The sequence below is a fragment of the Pelodiscus sinensis genome, chromosome 18 (assembly GCF_052426305.1).
Source record: "Pelodiscus sinensis isolate ZL-2025 chromosome 18, ASM5242630v1, whole genome shotgun sequence".
Lineage (NCBI taxonomy): Eukaryota > Metazoa > Chordata > Testudines > Trionychidae > Pelodiscus > Pelodiscus sinensis.
In genome coordinates, this window is record NC_143069.1 from 8,112,800 (window position 1) to 8,128,589 (window position 15,790).

The 15,790-nt window shown below is 57.7% G+C and overlaps 1 protein-coding gene across 1 annotated transcript; it reads right to left on the reverse strand.

Moving 5' to 3' along the window:
- Positions 1–333: 333 nt before the first annotated feature.
- Positions 334–6,277, reverse strand: LOC149523203 (uncharacterized protein ZSWIM9-like). Its single transcript, XM_089770292.1, has 3 exons — positions 6,147–6,277; positions 3,590–3,880; positions 334–2,962 (listed from the first exon to the last, which is right to left on the reverse strand). Exons 2-3 carry the CDS (start codon positions 3,835–3,837, stop codon positions 1,606–1,608), a joined length of 1,605 nt encoding a protein of 534 aa, XP_089626418.1. The 5' UTR covers positions 3,838–3,880; positions 6,147–6,277; the 3' UTR covers positions 334–1,605.
- Between the last annotated feature and the right edge of the window lie 9,513 nt (positions 6,278–15,790).

The window sequence follows — 15,790 nt, forward strand, 5'->3', positions numbered from 1 at the left end:
CAGCCTCCACTGCTCCCATTGACTGGTTTCTGTTGGAGCGCCGGCACTGGCTTCCTGCTGGTGGGGGCGGGGGGAGAGAGAAAGCCCCGAGCCTTGCTGCATGGTCCCGTTCATGGGGAAGAAACACTCCCCCTCCCCTTCCCCCTGGTTGGGGGAACAGCTGCACATCCGCTGGGAGTGGGGGAGCACTTCTTCCCCACAGCAAGACTTGGGGCTTTCTTCCCAGTGGGAAGCCAGCATGGCACTGCAGCCTGCCCCCCCCCCCCACCCCAAATGGAGCACCAGAGCTGGCTTCCTGCTGTGGAGGAGGGGGAGAGAAAGCCCTGAGCCTCGCTGCCGGTTCCCCCAGCCAGGAGAGGGGGAGGGGCAATGTTTCTTCCCTGGGAGCTGTATCACGCACTGACGCACTGGGGCTCCAACCGCACGGGCGAGGGGGGGGCAAGGCTGCAGTGCCCTGGGCCTGGGCCCCTATTGCCCGACCCTAAGGCTCTGCCCCCAGAGCTGCTGTGAACAGACGGCTTCAGCTCTGGCACCCGCCGCAGCCTGGCAGCCAGTGGTTTGCGTGGACCAGCGGTTGGGAACTGCTGGGTCACAGGAGAGGATCAGGGGGAGCCTGAGTTCCATCCCCAGCTCTGGGAGGGGTGTGGAGTCTAGTGGTTATGGGGGCGGAGGCTGGGACTCTGGGTTATCTAGTGGGCTGGGGGGCACTGGGACAGCTGAGCTTGGGCAACGACTGAGCAGTACTTGCGGATCGGGGGCAGGGTCACACTGACCTGCTCCCATCCATCCCCTCTCTGGCAAATAGGGGTCTCTCATTACCCTTCCTGGCCACACATGGAGCAGACCCTGTGGGCAGGGGCCACCCCCCTCAAGGGCCACCCTCGACTTTTTGGCAGGAGCAGACCAGGAAGGAATCAAGAAGGAATCAAGGCTCTCACCAAGGCGGTCAGCTGGGGAGACAGAGCTGGCCTGGGCTCGGGGCTGACCACAATGGGCTCTTCTTGAACCTCCAGGTCTCTGAGCTACAGATGGCCTGGGCTGCGTGTTGCTGATGTTCACGATGCTGCCCAGCATCGCTGTCAATCTTGGCTGAGGTGCGCTGCCCCTGCAGAGGGAACCCGTCTCTCCCAGGAGTCTGTCTGCCTTGGACTCACTGCGGGGGCAGGGCTCTGAGGGCCAGGCAGGGAGCCCTCTCTCTCCTCAAATTGCCCCATGCCACAAACAGCACCTTCCAAATGGCATTTTATTGATGGGAAGCTTATAAAGTGTCACTTCCAATCAGAGCCCCCTCCCCCGCCCACCCAAGCACCTCCAGGCCCCTTCTCACTGCCCCAAGACCATGCGCCCTCAGCCTTGTGCCATGGGGATTTTCCCATCCCACGCACCCCCCCAGTACCACCCACTGGACCTGCTGGCAGGCAGGTCTCACCTCTCCACCCCAGGCAATTCCTGCTCTCCACTGCCACAGCAGCTCTGTGGGAGCAGCCCTGAGGCTGTCAGTCCACAGGGCACCCTGGGGCCAAGAGGTGGCTGGTCCTTTTAGTGCCTGACAGGGGGTGCAGCCACCCAGCGCAAACAAACTCCGGTTAGGGCAGCCGCCCAGTGCTAGGTGTCCTGCCCCTCACTGCCCGAAGGGGAGTGCAGCAAGCCAGGGTCATACAGGGGCTGCCCAGTCCAGAGGCGGGTGGCAAAGAGGTGGCGGCAGGGCCGGCGGCTGGAGACGTAGATGGAGCAGGAGCAGGTGGCCAGGTCGCGGCTCACCAGGAAGGAGCAGATGCCGCCATCCAGCAGGAAGCCCTCTGGCACCTCCTTGACATGGTAGTTGGCGTGCTTGGCCAGGCCCAGCTCCTCAGCGATGAGCGCGGCGCTGTCGGGCGGGCACACGGCGCGGTACAGCTCCGACACCCGCTCCTCATTGAGCGCCGCCATCTCCACCCGCAGCGCCTGCAGCTCCAGCAGCCCCCGCACGCAGGCCGCCAGCCCCAGGGGCGGGCTCAGGGCCGAGCGCAGCTTCTGCTGGTGGAAGCTCATGTGCTCCAGGAAGGGGCAGTCGCGGTTGCGCTCAAAGGCCCAGCACTCGGCCCACGTGCCCTTGTTGTGATGCCAGTGCTCCAGGTAGTACTGCAGGAAGGGCAGCGGCGCCACGTCCTCCAGGTCGCTCAGGTACTGGCTGTAGACGCGGGGCGAGCTGGCGTTGGCCATGTTGTGCAGCAGGTTGCGCACCTTGTCCTCCTTGGGTACAGCCAGCTCGCGCGCCTTGCAGTACAGAGCCTCCAGCACCTGCAGCCGGCAGATCTGCACCCGGGCACAGGGCAGCACCTCCTCCACCGCGTCCACGTCCGTGATGCCTGCCCCCACCGTCAGGCACTTCACCTTCAGCTTGATGTCTGGCGCGCTCTGCACCAGCGAGGCCACGATGAAGATGACCAGGTCGGGCACGCCCCGGCGGGCCACGCAGTAGGCGCACTCACGGCCCCGCCCGTTGCTGTCCTGGCACAGCACCGAGTAGAGCTCGAACTCGCTGTTGACGCAGGCCGCCTTGTCCATATAGAGGCAGCGGGGGAAGCGCTGCACCAGCCCCCGCATGTGTGACGTGGCCAGGAAGATACTGTTGAGCACAGCTACGTCCTCCTGGAAGACCAGCTTGACCTTGGCACCTGGGTCGCTCTTGAAGAGGCCGTCCAGCTGGCTCAGCAGCTCGCACATGCCCTTGTCCTTAGCCTTGCTGTAGTCCTCCAGGTTCCAGATCAAGTCAGGCGCCAGAAACCGCTTGGACACGCTGTTGGTGATGCGAATGGGCAGCCCCATGCTGGCCTCCAGCTGGTGACGCTTGAAGTAGTGAGCAAACTCCACCTCTGACAGCTTGTGGTTGTGCTCCAGGCTGGCCTCGATCACCACCAGCCGGTCCTTCTTGGGGCCCAGCCGCAGCGTGATGGAGGCGGGGCAGTCGATCTTCTCACTGCTGGGTAGGGGAAACAGAGGAGTCAGCAAGGGGGCAGCCTACAGGATGGCAGAAGGGTTCGCCTGAAGCAGAGCCAGGTGTCACCTGCTGCTGCCAGCGATGTGAACAGCTCTGGCCGGCCAGCCACACTGGCCCTGTGCCCGACTCATCCCTTGACCTGGGGAGACTAAACAGAGAAGGGCCAGCGAGATGCTCCAGCTGCCACAGCGCTAGGAGAGGGGCTCAGGCTGCAAACTGTCACACCTAGGGCAGGCCAGGGAGCCCCATCACCAATACGTTTAACCCTGGGCATGGCCCAGCCTGGAGACTCCCTCACCAGGAAGCAGCTGGAGCAGCCCCAAGTACAACTCAGCTGCAACGCCCAGCAATCCCCTGGCAAGGCTAATGGCAGCTCCCCCAGGCCCACACAGGGCCCCCTTGGCCACCAGAGCGGAAGGATCATGACAGGTCTCCAGCTGCGCCTAAGGGGAAGCAGAACACCATGCAACTGCAGCATCAGGACTGCGAGGGAAAACATCTGCTGTCAGAACCTAAATGCTGCAGTGTGGACTTGGGGAGAGGGGGGGTCTGTAGCCGGGGGGATGGGAGGGATTACGGTGGCCCAGCCAGCCCAGGGCCCCCACTCACAGCCGGTTGCGCTGCACAGTGCTCTGTCCCACATAGGTGCCACTGTGCTTGCAGATGAGGCGGACGAAGCGGAAGCGCAGGGTGGCGGCCAGGCTGGGCTGGTAGTGCAGCGGGTTCTGGCGGAGCGAGATCAGCGGCTTGAGGCTGGCGATGATGAACAGCACCTTGTGCTTCTCGCACCAGTCATCGAAGAAGCTGCTGAACTGATGCCACGTGTGGAACTCCTGGCCCAGGCCCAGATCCCCCATGGCCCTGCGGGCAGAGGGTGGGCGTGGGAAGCCACCGCCACTGCTGCAGGGGACACGGAGACAGCATCAGCTGGATGGGGGTGACAGACAGCTGCCTGCCCAATCTGGTCCCCTCCCACTCTCAGCCCCCACCTGCCATCCTCCATCTGTTGCAATGGGCCCAGCTCCCTCGATGCACCCTATGCCCCCCTAAGCAAAGGACCCCGACCTGGCCCGTGCAATGGACCCCACCCTCTCTCTGTGCAACAGGCCCAGCAGCCCCCTCTATTGCACCTCGTGCCCTCCCCCATGTAACAGAACCTGTCCCCCCTCCATGCAATGAAATGGACCACGCCCCCTCTCCATGCCCCCCTGTGCAATGGACCTGCCCCCTCTCCATGCCCCCCTGTGCAATGGACCTTTCCTCTCTCAGTGCCCCCCTTGCAATGGACATGCCCCCCCGCGTGCAATGGACCTCCTCATGTCCCCTCTCCCTGCAATAGACCCTAATCCCTCCCCAAGAAATGGACCTGTCCCCTCTCCATGCCCCCCTGTGCAATGGACCTGTCCCCTCTCCATGCCCCCCGGTGCAATGGACCTGCGCCCTCTCCATGCCCCCCCGTGCAATGGACCTGTCCCCTCTCTGTGCCCCCCCGTGCAATGGACATGCCCCCTCTCCATGCCCCCCCGTGCAATGGACATGCCCCCTCTCCGTGCCCCCCGGTGCAATGGACCTGCCCCCTCTCTGTGCCCCCCCGTGCAATGGACATGCCCCCTCTCTGTGCCCCCCGTGCAATGGACATGCCCCCTCTCTGTGCCCCCCCGTGCAATGGACCTGCCCCCTCTCCGTGCCCCCCGGTGCAATGGACCTGCCCCCTCTCCATGCCCCCCTGTGCAATGGATCGGTCCCCTCTCCATGCCCCCCGGTGCAATGGACCTGTCCCCTCTCCATGCCCCCCGTGCAATGGACATGCCCCCTCTCCATGCCCCCCTGTGCAATGGACCTGCCCCCTCTCCGTGCCCCCCCTGTGCAATGGACCTGCCCCCTCTCCGTGCCCCCCTGTGCAATGGACCTGTCCCCTCTCCGTGCCCCCCTGTGCAATGGACCTGCCCCCTCTCCATGCCCCCCTGTGCAATGGACCTGCCCTCTCTCCGTGCCCCCCTGTGCAATGGACCTGCCCCCTCTCCATGCCCCCCTGTGCAATGGACCTGCCCCCTCTCCATGCCCCCCTGTGCAATGGACCTGCCCCCTCTCCATGCCCCCCCTGTGCAATGGACCTGCCCCCTCTCCATGCCCCCCCGTGCAATGGACCTGCCCCCTCTCTATGCCCCCCGGTGCAATGGATCTGCCCCCTCTCCGTGCCCCCCTGTGCAATGGACCTGCCCTCTCTCCGTGCCCCCCTGTGCAATGGACCTGCCCCCTCTCCGTGCCCCCCTGTGCAATGGATCTGCCCCCTCTCCGTGCCCCCCGGTGCAATGGACCTGCCCCCTCTCCATGCCCCCCGGTGCAATGGACCTGCCCCCTCTCCATGCCCCCCCGGTGCAATGGACCTGCCCTCTCTCCGTGTCCCCCTGTGCAATGGACCTGCCCCCTCTCCGTGCCCCCCTGTGCAATGGATCTGCCCCCTCTCCATGCCCCCCGGTGCAATGGACCTGCCCCCTCTCCATGCCCCCCGGTGCAATGGACCTGCCCTCTCTCCGTGTCCCCCGGTGCAATGGACCTGCCCCCTCTCCATGCCCCCCGGTGCAATGGACCTGCCCCCTCTCTATGCCCCCCGGTGCAATGGACCTGCCCCCTCTCCATGCCCCCCGGTGCAATGGACCTGCCCCCTCTCTATGCCCCCCGGTGCAATGGACCTGCCCCCTCTCCATGCCCCCCGGTGCAATGGACCTGCCCTCTCTCCATGCCCCCCCGGTGCAATGGACCTGCCCCCTCTCCATGCCCCCCGGTGCAATGGACCTGCCCCCTCTCTATGCCCCCCGGTGCAATGGACCTGCCCCCTCTCCATGCCCCCCGGTGCAATGGACCTGCCCTCTCTCCATGCCCCCCCGGTGCAATGGACCTGCCCCCTCTCTATGCCCCCCGGTGCAATGGACCTGCCCCCTCTCTATGCCCCCCGGTGCAATGGACCTGCCCCCTCTCCATGCCCCCCGGTGCAATGGACCTGCCCTCTCTCCATGCCCCCCCGGTGCAATGGACCTGCCCCCTCTCCATGCCCCCCGGTGCAATGGACCTGCCCCCTCTCTATGCCCCCCGGTGCAATGGACATGCCCCCCCCCGTGCAACGAATGCTCCTCGCGGCTCCTCCCGTGCACCGCGCCCCCCGTACCTGCCGCGCTCCCTTCGGTCCCGCAGACCCGGGCACTGGGGCTCCACCCCACAATGCACCGCGCGCGCCGCGGCCGAGCCGGGACCGGACAATGCCTCGGTGTCCCAGCATGCACCGCGCGTGCCCGGCCCTGGGGCGGGACTGATGGGGAGAGGGGCAGTGCTGGGGGGAGGGGCGCAGGGACTCTCGGGGGGCTGTAGTGGGGAGTGGCTTGGGGGTATCCTGGGGAGGGGTACAGGGACTCTTGGGGGGTTGGGGGGGCTCGGGGTATCCTGGGGGAGGGGTGTAGGGTCTCTCGGGGGGCTGTGGGGAGGGGCTCGGGGTATCCTGGGGGAGGGGTGTAGGGTCTCTCGGGGGGCTGTGGGGAGGGGCTCGGGGTATCCTGGGGGAGGGGTGTAGGGTCTCTCGGGGGGCTGTGGGGAGGGGCTCGGGGTATCCTGGGGGAGGGGTGTAGGGTCTCTCGGGGGGCTGTGGGGAGGGGCTCGGGGTATCCTGGGGGAGGGGTGTAGGGTCTCTCGGGGGGCTGTGGGGAGGGGCTCGGGGTATCCTGGGGGAGGGGTGTAGGGTCTCTCGGAGGATTGTGGGGGGGCTCGGGGTATCCTGGGGAGCGGCGCAGGGACTCGGGGGTTTGTGGGGGGGGACTCGGGGTATCCTGGGGGAGGGGCGCGGGGAGGCTCGGGGTGTCCTGGGGGAGGGGCGCAGGGACTCTCGGGGGGCTGTAGTGGGGAGTGGCTCGGGGTATCCTGGGGGAGGGGCGCAGGGACTCTCGGGGGGCTGTGGTAGGGGAGGGGCTTGGGGGTATCCTGGGGAGGGGTGCAGGGACTCTCGGGGGGCCATGGTGTGGGACAGGGTGTAGGGAGGCTGTCCTTAAGGGGAGGGGCACAGTGGGTACCCAGGGCTGAGAGGTGTAAGGACTCTGGTGGGGGTGGGGAACCTTTTTTTCTATCTGGGCCATTGACCCACAGAAAAAAAAATCACTTGGGGGCCACAGGCCAGAGAAAATCAAGGCTAGGAAAACTGGATGGGCCCCTACTTTTGGGTGGGTAGGCAATGATGGGGGGACGACCTCTCCCCCTACCCCTGCCTTCCACCTGCAGTTCCCCCCTCCTGCTGGCAGCCTGGATGAATTTAAAATAGGGGACAGATCCGCTCTTGGGCTTGCAGCTTTCCTACCCGTGCCCTCGGAGGATGGGGGAAGGGGACTCTCCAAGGGGCTGTCCTAGAGAGATGGGGTGCAGGAGTGGATGAGTGGAGGATAGCTTCTGAACTGGATACCAATGCGGTCAGGGAGGCAGCGCTGAGGTGGGGGTGGGGTGTATTTATGGAACTGTGTAACCATGTGCATGTGGTTGTGCATTGTGCAGAGGACTGTGTTTAGTGTGTGTCCTGGGTGTGGTTGTTAATAGATGTGTGTGAGAGTTTGTGCAGGTGCTGTTGCCTAATAATGGCCAAAACTAAAATCAGTTTAAATCATTAATAAACTATAAGGTTTGGAGAGACTCAGTGGGGGAGCCATGTTAGTCTGTATCTGCAAAAACCCACAAAAGCTTATGTCCTAATACATCAGTTTCTAGAGGTGCATCTGCACAGCACCCTTAGCTTGAAATAAGCTACGCAATTTGTATAGCTTATTTTGTAATTTGGTGCTGTTTACACAGCATTGCAATAAGCCAATAGATTTCTAAATCTATTTCGAAATAACAGGCTGCTTCAATCGACATGGAATAGCTATTTCAGGATACTTCCGGTATCCCGAAATAGCTCCTCAGTATAGACGTATCCTAAGGTGCCAGAGGACTCATTTTAAAAAAGGTGTGGGGTGTTTTATATTGAAAAGCCATTAGCTTATCCAGTTAACCCAGAATGGCTTTAAAACTGCACCTCACCCTGACTCTCACACTAACCTTAACCTGAAACTTAATTCTAACCTACTCTGAGATCTGATGTTAACCACGGCCATTGGTGCTCTACCCCTGACCTTCTGCGCCATGGCTGCCCCTCACTCCACCCCTTCCCCCAAATCTCCATCCCTGCTCTACCTCTTCCCTTGAGTGCATCCCATCCCTGGTCCTCCTCCTTCTGCCCCAATCAGCTGTTTGTGGTGCTATGGAAGCTTTGGGAGGGCAGTGGAGGAGCTGGTCAGTGGGGCCACCAGTGGAAGGCGTGGGGCTGGTGGGGAGGGCGACAGAGGGCTGGAACTTGGCTGCCGGTGGGTGTTCTTCACCCTGCTAATTTTACCCAGAGAGTGGGTGCCTTTGACCGTAACTAAGGAGACCATTTGGTCATGGATCTTGTGACTTTAACAGATCTCCGTGCCTTCTTCGGCTTCAGATGGGCTGCTACGTCAGCAGCAGGCAGAAAAAGTAACTTGAATTTCTTATAAGTACTGTCATATTACAAACCCCTCCGCCCCCAAAAAAGGGGACTCAGAGCGGAGGCTGCAAGGTGTTACGGTAGAACTATAAGAATTGTAAGTGTGGGGTGGAGTGTGTGGCGGGGAGCTCAGGGCAAGGCTTGGGGGGGTGTGGATGTAGGAGGGCTCTGGGCATGGCGGTGGGGATGTGGGTGGTGCAGTAAGGTCAATAGGTTGGGTTGAGAGGTGTGAGGAGGGATCAGGGCAGGGAGTGGGGAACTTGGGGCTGAGAGGGCAGCCACTATGCTGCCTGGTCGTCCATTCCCCAGCACTGCCTGGCCGCCAGCTCCCCAGGGCAGGAGCCTGGGTGAACTGTGGCTGCATTGCATAGGGTGTAGTGACAAGCAATTTTTTTTGCTATGCTGGCAGCATCCAGAGTGCTGCCCCCAGCAGTCCAAATACTTACCAGTGCCCCATGCTGGCTTGCTTTCACCATTGACCTCAATCCCCCGCTCTCCCTGACCATACCCTGATTTTATACAGTTTTCCCACGACTTTCTCATGAATTTTATTTACATTTACTATGACAATAATAACTGTGCCCCAGCCCTGGTTCTCATCCTAACCCCTCAGGGTACTGGCACAAGGAGGTAGGTTAGATTTGGCACTGTGGGTCCTAACCCATTTCACACTCATTATAGAGAGGCATGGGCAGCGGGTGAACTATTGGCTAGTGTTCACTGTAAACGGAGCACCTGGGCAGCCACCCATGAGACATTCAAGTGCTACCCAGCTGATAAGCAGAATGCCCACAGCTGGCAGCATGTGTTGCTACTGATGCTACCCACTCATCTGCACATGCCTCAATGCATGTAACAAAATGTATTCCACACACAGATGGAAAAAATCAGAGGGAACACCTACAGAATGGGGAAGTGGATACAGGAAAGCAGTGTCTCAGAAGAGAACTTAGGGGCTATATTGGGCAAGCTGTTTGCCATGGGTGTCCAGTAAGATGCTTTGATGAACAAGAGTGAGTGCATCATTGGATGTAGCAGCCGAGCAGTGAGTGGGCGAGGGAGGTGACACAGAGACTGGAATAGTGCATCCAGCTTTGGTGACAACATTTGGAAAAGATGGTGAAAACTTGGAAATGGGGCAGGAAAGAGCCACAAAATGTTTTGAGGGCTGGAGAAAAATGCCTTTGAGTGAGCCAATGGAAGACCTCAAACTGTTTAGCTTAGAAAAAAGATTAGGACGTGACTTAATGGATGTGTTGAAATGGCTTCATGGAGAGAAACTGTTGGTATTAAAGGGCTCATTAATCAAGAGCCAGAGGATGGATACTGAAAAGAGACCAATTCATATGAGAAAAGAGGTGTGACTATTCACCTGTGAGAATGATTCACCAAAGAAACTTCCACGGAAAATGATGGGGATTCTCCATCTTTTTATGTCTTCTAATGAAGACCAGATGCCTTTCTGGCATATGTTAGATTTAAAACTAGCGACTGTGCTACATGGGAGGCCTATGATCTGCAGGAGTTCCGATTAGATGCACTAATTGTCTCTTCTGGCCAAAAACCTCCCACCTCTTTTGTCATCCATGAGGCCTGGAATTTGAAGGGGGTTAGATGATCTGAAGGTTACTTCTTGCCACACCATCTGCTAATTTATGAAAACGTGAGTGAGGCCTGGGGTGTAGCCTCTGATGTTTTATGGGGTAGCCAGCTTTCTCCCTAGAATGAACACTCGTTGTGTGAAATAATCCATGGAGAGTAGCTCCAACATCCAGTGTGGCTGGCCAAGGGCAGGATATTAACACTGCTAGGGAAAGGTGGGCATGGTGGTGACATCACAAGGGCCTTTTGCAGGACCTCATCTTATTGGCCAAAAGTGATGGGGAGGTGATGACCTCACAGAGAGATTCTGCTATCAGCTAACAGGCCAGGAGCACAGGACCAGGCCAACCTCAGAGACCCGTATGGCTTTACCTGAGCAAGTCTCCTTCTTGAGGTCTTTTCTGAAGGACGAGAGAGTATTTTGATTAACGAATGTGAGCACGAGGACAACTTTGGAGTTTTCTCTTTGTCTTTGACTGATTTTGCAGCGACTCTGATTAGATGCACTAATTATCTCTGCTTGACTGATTTTACTAGAAAATTGACATCCCCATTTAGAAGATAAGAGCCTCCAAGAGATTTGTTCAGTCTGATCATCCTGGCTCCTGCTGAATTCTAGGCACAGGGAACACTGGATTGAGATGTCAGTATTGTATTTTCCACCTAAGACTTTGTCTCTGAGAATCACTGGGGACATGGTTCTTTTTTGTTTTCTTTTCTTTTCCCTATTCCTCCACCCCTCCTTTCTCTTTTTGCATCTTTTGTCCCTTTCCCTTGCTTTCCTCCCATCATCATCAGCTCTGTATGTGTGGAGTGGGGGATTGGTCTCCAGCTCTCATTGTGGGAGGCCCTCATAAAGGGGTCATTCTAGAAGAGTGCTCCAAGAGCGATGCTCTCCGGTGGTGACCTGGCCCATCTTGGGGACATCAGGTGACTCCTACCACAGTCTCAGAGTCTTAACACTGATTGAGCAAGCATGGGGCTATTGAAAAGGAGGAGGCTCATGCCCTTGCTATTCTCTTTTAGGACCAAGGAAATGAGTCTTATCCAAACATGTATGTGAGTACTCTGGCTGCTTCCCTCCATTCATTGTCTCTGAGAAGTTCATGATTCTCTAATGGTCTAGTTCTTCTAAAATACTGAACAATGAGGTTTTAATTAGGGATGTTAAATGCTCGCTATCCTGCTGCCTCTCTCCCTTTGAAATGCACAAGAGCTACCCATGGCTTTTGTACATTTCAAAGGGAGAGGAGCAGCCGCCAGGACCTGGTGGGAGCAGGACTGTTTCAATCCCTACTGCCCTCTGCCTCCCCTGCCCCCTGCGGAGATGGTGCTGGGGGAACCTGCTTTTAAGCTGGCTCCTCCCAGCACCTGCTCGTGCTCCCCCCCCCCCTTGCTGCCTCTCTCTGGTAGAGGCAGAAAGGGCGGGGAAGTGACTAGTCGAGGTCCTACTTGACTATCCAATAAGCGTTTGCTTATCAGGTAGTCAACTTGTCACTTACATTCCTAGTTTTAATAAAGTCATATGCAAACCTAAGGACCAAAGGAGTCAGGCTGCACCTATGCCTCTGGAAAGCAGTGACTCTGAAAAGGATTTGGGGGCCAGAGTGGACAAGCCGCTCCACAGGTGATCTCAGTGTGGAGCTGTAGTAAGAAAGATTAAAGTCATCCTTGGTGGCTTATAGGAGTGAGTATAGAACAGGACGTGATCCAGCCTTGGGGAGACTGACACTGGAATGTTGAACCCAGTTCTCATGAAGGGGAAGGGAGTCCAGGAGAACTGGCAGTATTTTAAAGAAGCCTTATTGAAGGCCCAGGAACAAACCATCCTGATGCACAGTAAAAAAAGCAAACGTGGTAGCAGTGAAATCCTTGGTGAGCTTAAACACAAAAAGGAAGCTTATAAGAAGTGGAAACTTGGACAGTTCACTAAGGAGGAGTATAACTATATTGCTCAAAAATGCAGGGATATAATCAGGAAGGCAAAAGCGCAATTGGAATTGCAGTTAGCAAAGGAAGTAATGGGTAACAAGCAAGGTTTCTACAGGCATGTTAGCAATAAGAGGGTGATCAGAGAGGGTGTGGGGCCCTTACTGGATGATGGATGTAACCTAGTGACAGACGATGTGTGGAAAGCTGAAGAACTCAATGCTTTTTTTGTCTCTTCACAGACAAGGTCAGCTCCCAGACTGCTGCACTAGGCAACACAGTATGGAAAAGTGGTGGGCAGCCCTCATAAGAACATAAGAGCGGCCATACTGGGTCAGACCAAAGTTCCATTTAGCCCAGTATCCTGTCTCCTGACAGTGGCCAATGCCAGGTGTGAACAGGACAGCTCTTCTGCCATCCAGAAGGCCTAGGAAATGAAGGAGGTCAGATTAGATGTTCTAATGATTCCTTCTTGCCAGACCATCAGCTAATTCATAAAAACATGAGTGGAGCAGCCTTTCATGTTTTACAGGTGAGCCAGATTGCTGCCTAGAATGAACACTCTGTGTGGGGTAATCCATGGGGAGTAGCTCAAACATCCAGCTACATCTACACTAGCAGCTTCTTGCACAAGAACTGTTTTGCAGAAGAGTTCTTGTGCAAAAAGTCTTCCACGAGAGCATGTCTACACTGGCATGTGCTTTTGCGCAAGAGATGTGCTTTTGTGCAAGAGCATCTATGGCAGCATGGACGCTCTTTTGTGCAAAAAAGCTCTGATGGCCATTTTAGCCATAGGGGTTTCTTGTGCAAGAAATTCATGCTGCCTGTCTACACTGCCCTCTTGCACAAGAGCTCTTGTGCAAAAAGGCTTATTCCTCGTGAGGAGAGGAATAACTCTTCCGGAAGAAGCCCTGTTTTCCGACACTGTACTGTAAATTTACTTGTGCAAGAACACACGCGCAGTGTAGATACCCGGCAAGTTTTTGCACAAGAACCTGCCAGTGTAGACATAGCCCCAATGTGGCTGGCAAAGAGCAGGACATTAACACTGCCAGGGCAGGGTGGGTGTGGCAATGACATCACAAGGGTCTTTTGCAGGATCTCAGCCTATTGGACAGAGGTGGTATGGAGGCGATGACCTCACAGAGAGACCCTGACTTCAGCCAGTGGGACTAGGGCAATCTCAGCGACCCATGGCATTGCCTCTGCAAGGTCTGTGGTGCTGGGACTGGCAGATTGCTGGGATACAGGACCATAGCCAGGGTGGGGGAAGTAAGGACACTTTGCCAGGCAGAACATGGCTCAAGGAGTGAGACTGGCTCAGTTCCCTGACGCGCTCTCAAAAGGAAACTGATTGCTATTTACAGAATGGGCACCTGGGCTTTTTTTGATTGCCTCTTTTTGCGCAAAACCCCCGTTCCCTGTCCACACACACCTGTTTGCACAAAAGCTCTTTTTTTGCGCAAAAATGTGCTTGAGGTGTAGATGCTCTGTGAGTTTTTGCAGAAAAACTCTGCAGTGTAGACATAGCCAGAGAGATTAGTATCCAGCAGTTAGTGGTCACCTGACCAAGCCCTTTTCCAACCCTCACTACAATACACATCAAGGGTGTAAATGCAGCAGGGTCACAGTTCGCTGCCACCTTGGCACGGGGAGCCAGGTTCCGTATCTCTCACCCATGGGCTCCCTCCAGTGGCAGGCGCTTTGCACGGCCTGCCTGGATGCCAGGCTGAAGGGCCTGCTGGCAGCAACCCCCAGCACAAACTGCAGCCCCTGGGGGAGGTGAACTACATGGGAGGAGCAAAGGAATTGTCCCTTAGCTCTGGGAAGGCCTGGAAATGAGAGACTGGACGATCCACGTTTCTACTCTGTCCTAGGGCTCACCCCCAAACCTGGGCGGGAGCAGCAGAACGGAGTCCCACCCCAGCCCTTCCCCTGGGGCACTCTCTTCTCCCCACCCCGGGGCTATTTTGCTTTGGTTCTATGAGCAGGCAACAAACGGGAATTTCTCCATCTTTGAGGAGCTGCGCAGGGTTCCCAGAATTGTCAGACACTGTTACCCTGCTGCCTCAGCTGGTGAGCGTTCTGCTGCCACCAAGCTGGGTCAGCTGCCAGCACGTTGTTCACAGCTCTGCCAGACTAACACAGTGGGGGAGGGCTAGGTTGGATATTGGGGAAAACAATTTCCCTAGGAGAGTGGGGAAGCACTGGGGTGGGTTCCCTAGGGAGGTTCTGAAGTCCTGGCTTGACAAAGTCCTGGCTAGGAGGACTGAGTTGGGTTGGTCCTATTTGGGCAGGGGGCTGGACTCGATGACTCCTGTAGTCTCTTCCAAACCTCATCTTCTAGGAGTCTGTGAAATCTTGCCTTACCAGGAACAATCGGTGAACCATACCAGCCTGCCTCTGCCTTCCCCTGTGCCATGCCAGCTTGGGCAGCCCTCCTGGTGGCACTCGGTCTTGAGCTGTCGTCTGCAAGGAGATCAGAAAGTTCATAAAATGCTCCAGACAACTCCCACCTTTGGCCCAGGGTTCTCTCCCCTCACAGTCACTGCTGGCCCTGGTGCCAGCTGCCCCTCTTGGACCTGATGTCTGGTGTTGAAAAACTCACACTAAGGATCCTGACTCTTCCGTAGGGTTGTACAACTCAGGGCATTTTCCCCTGGAGTCTGAGGGTGAAACCTGCGTCCTGGACAAACTTCTATAGCCCACGTGGAGTTGTATCTCTCGAGGTCCCTACCGGTCCTAGTATTCTATGATTCTATGACTAGGTGCGGGGTCTCTTTATACACAGCTGCCCCACCCCAGAGGCAGCTGCATTTCAACATAGGGTACGGGGGCCCTGTATAAACAGCTGCATCACAGTAGAGGTGGCTGCATCTCCGTGCGGGGCAAGGGGTCCCTTTATAAACATCCCTCACGCTACACCAAGGCGATTTGGTGTCCATAGGGTTTGGTCCTCAGGCAGAGGGCAGGAACATGGCCCTGGTTCTAATGCCTGGAAGCGGGAGTGGCATCCCTCAGCAAGTCTGGAGTGCCCTGTTCAGTGGTATCGGGCCTGCAAAGTGTGGCCCAGCCTGGCCTTGTTCTGCTGGTTATGGTGGCCCCAAGCCAAGCTGTTCCCACAGGTGAGGCCCTGTGCTGAAGAGGTTGCTTCTGGCCCGCAGGTGGGGGGGCTGAAGATAGGGGAGTCACATGCTCTCTCTGCCCCTCCCACCCCCGCCCAGAGCAAATACCATGTGCTGTATTGGGGCCGTTGTCATGCTACCAGCACAAATGCCCCCAAGGGGATCCTAGAATAGGCCCTTGTTGTGGCCAAGTTGCCATGGTTCTGGGAAGAGGAATGGGCCAAGTCTCTGCCCCCCTGAGCCGTCCCTTGCCCCGCTCCCAGTCCTCCTTTGCCCTCCTGCCACCCAGAGACCTGGGAAAACAACAGAGGGAGCCACCCCACGGTACTTGGCCGTGGCAGGGGTCTGTTGATCATGGCAACCCAAGCTTCCCCTGCCGACCCCAGTCTCAGCAGCTCCCTGGGCTGGCAGGGCCCTCCCCTCGCTGCCCCATACCTTGCAGCCAGGGCAGGATCTGCAGGGGTCATGGGGATAGCAAAGGCATGGGAGGCGTGCATCAGCAGTCGGGGCTCCCAGCCCCCTGGAATAGCCTACTCAGAGCAATTCAGTGGTGGGACGGGGGGCTGCCTGGGGTCACGCCCCCATAGCGCCGACCCTAGTGCCCCTGTGTGGTGA

Bases quoted from the DNA above. Each gene is read 5' to 3' on its own strand.
- LOC149523203 (XM_089770292.1), bottom strand. From the start codon at position 3,837: ATGGGGGATCTGGGCCTGGGCCAGGAGTTCCACACGTGGCATCAGTTC. The intron at 2,963-3,589 runs GTGAGTGGGGGC...TCCCCTACCCAG, and splicing joins ACTGTGCAGCGCAACCGGCT to CAGTGAGAAGATCGACTGCC.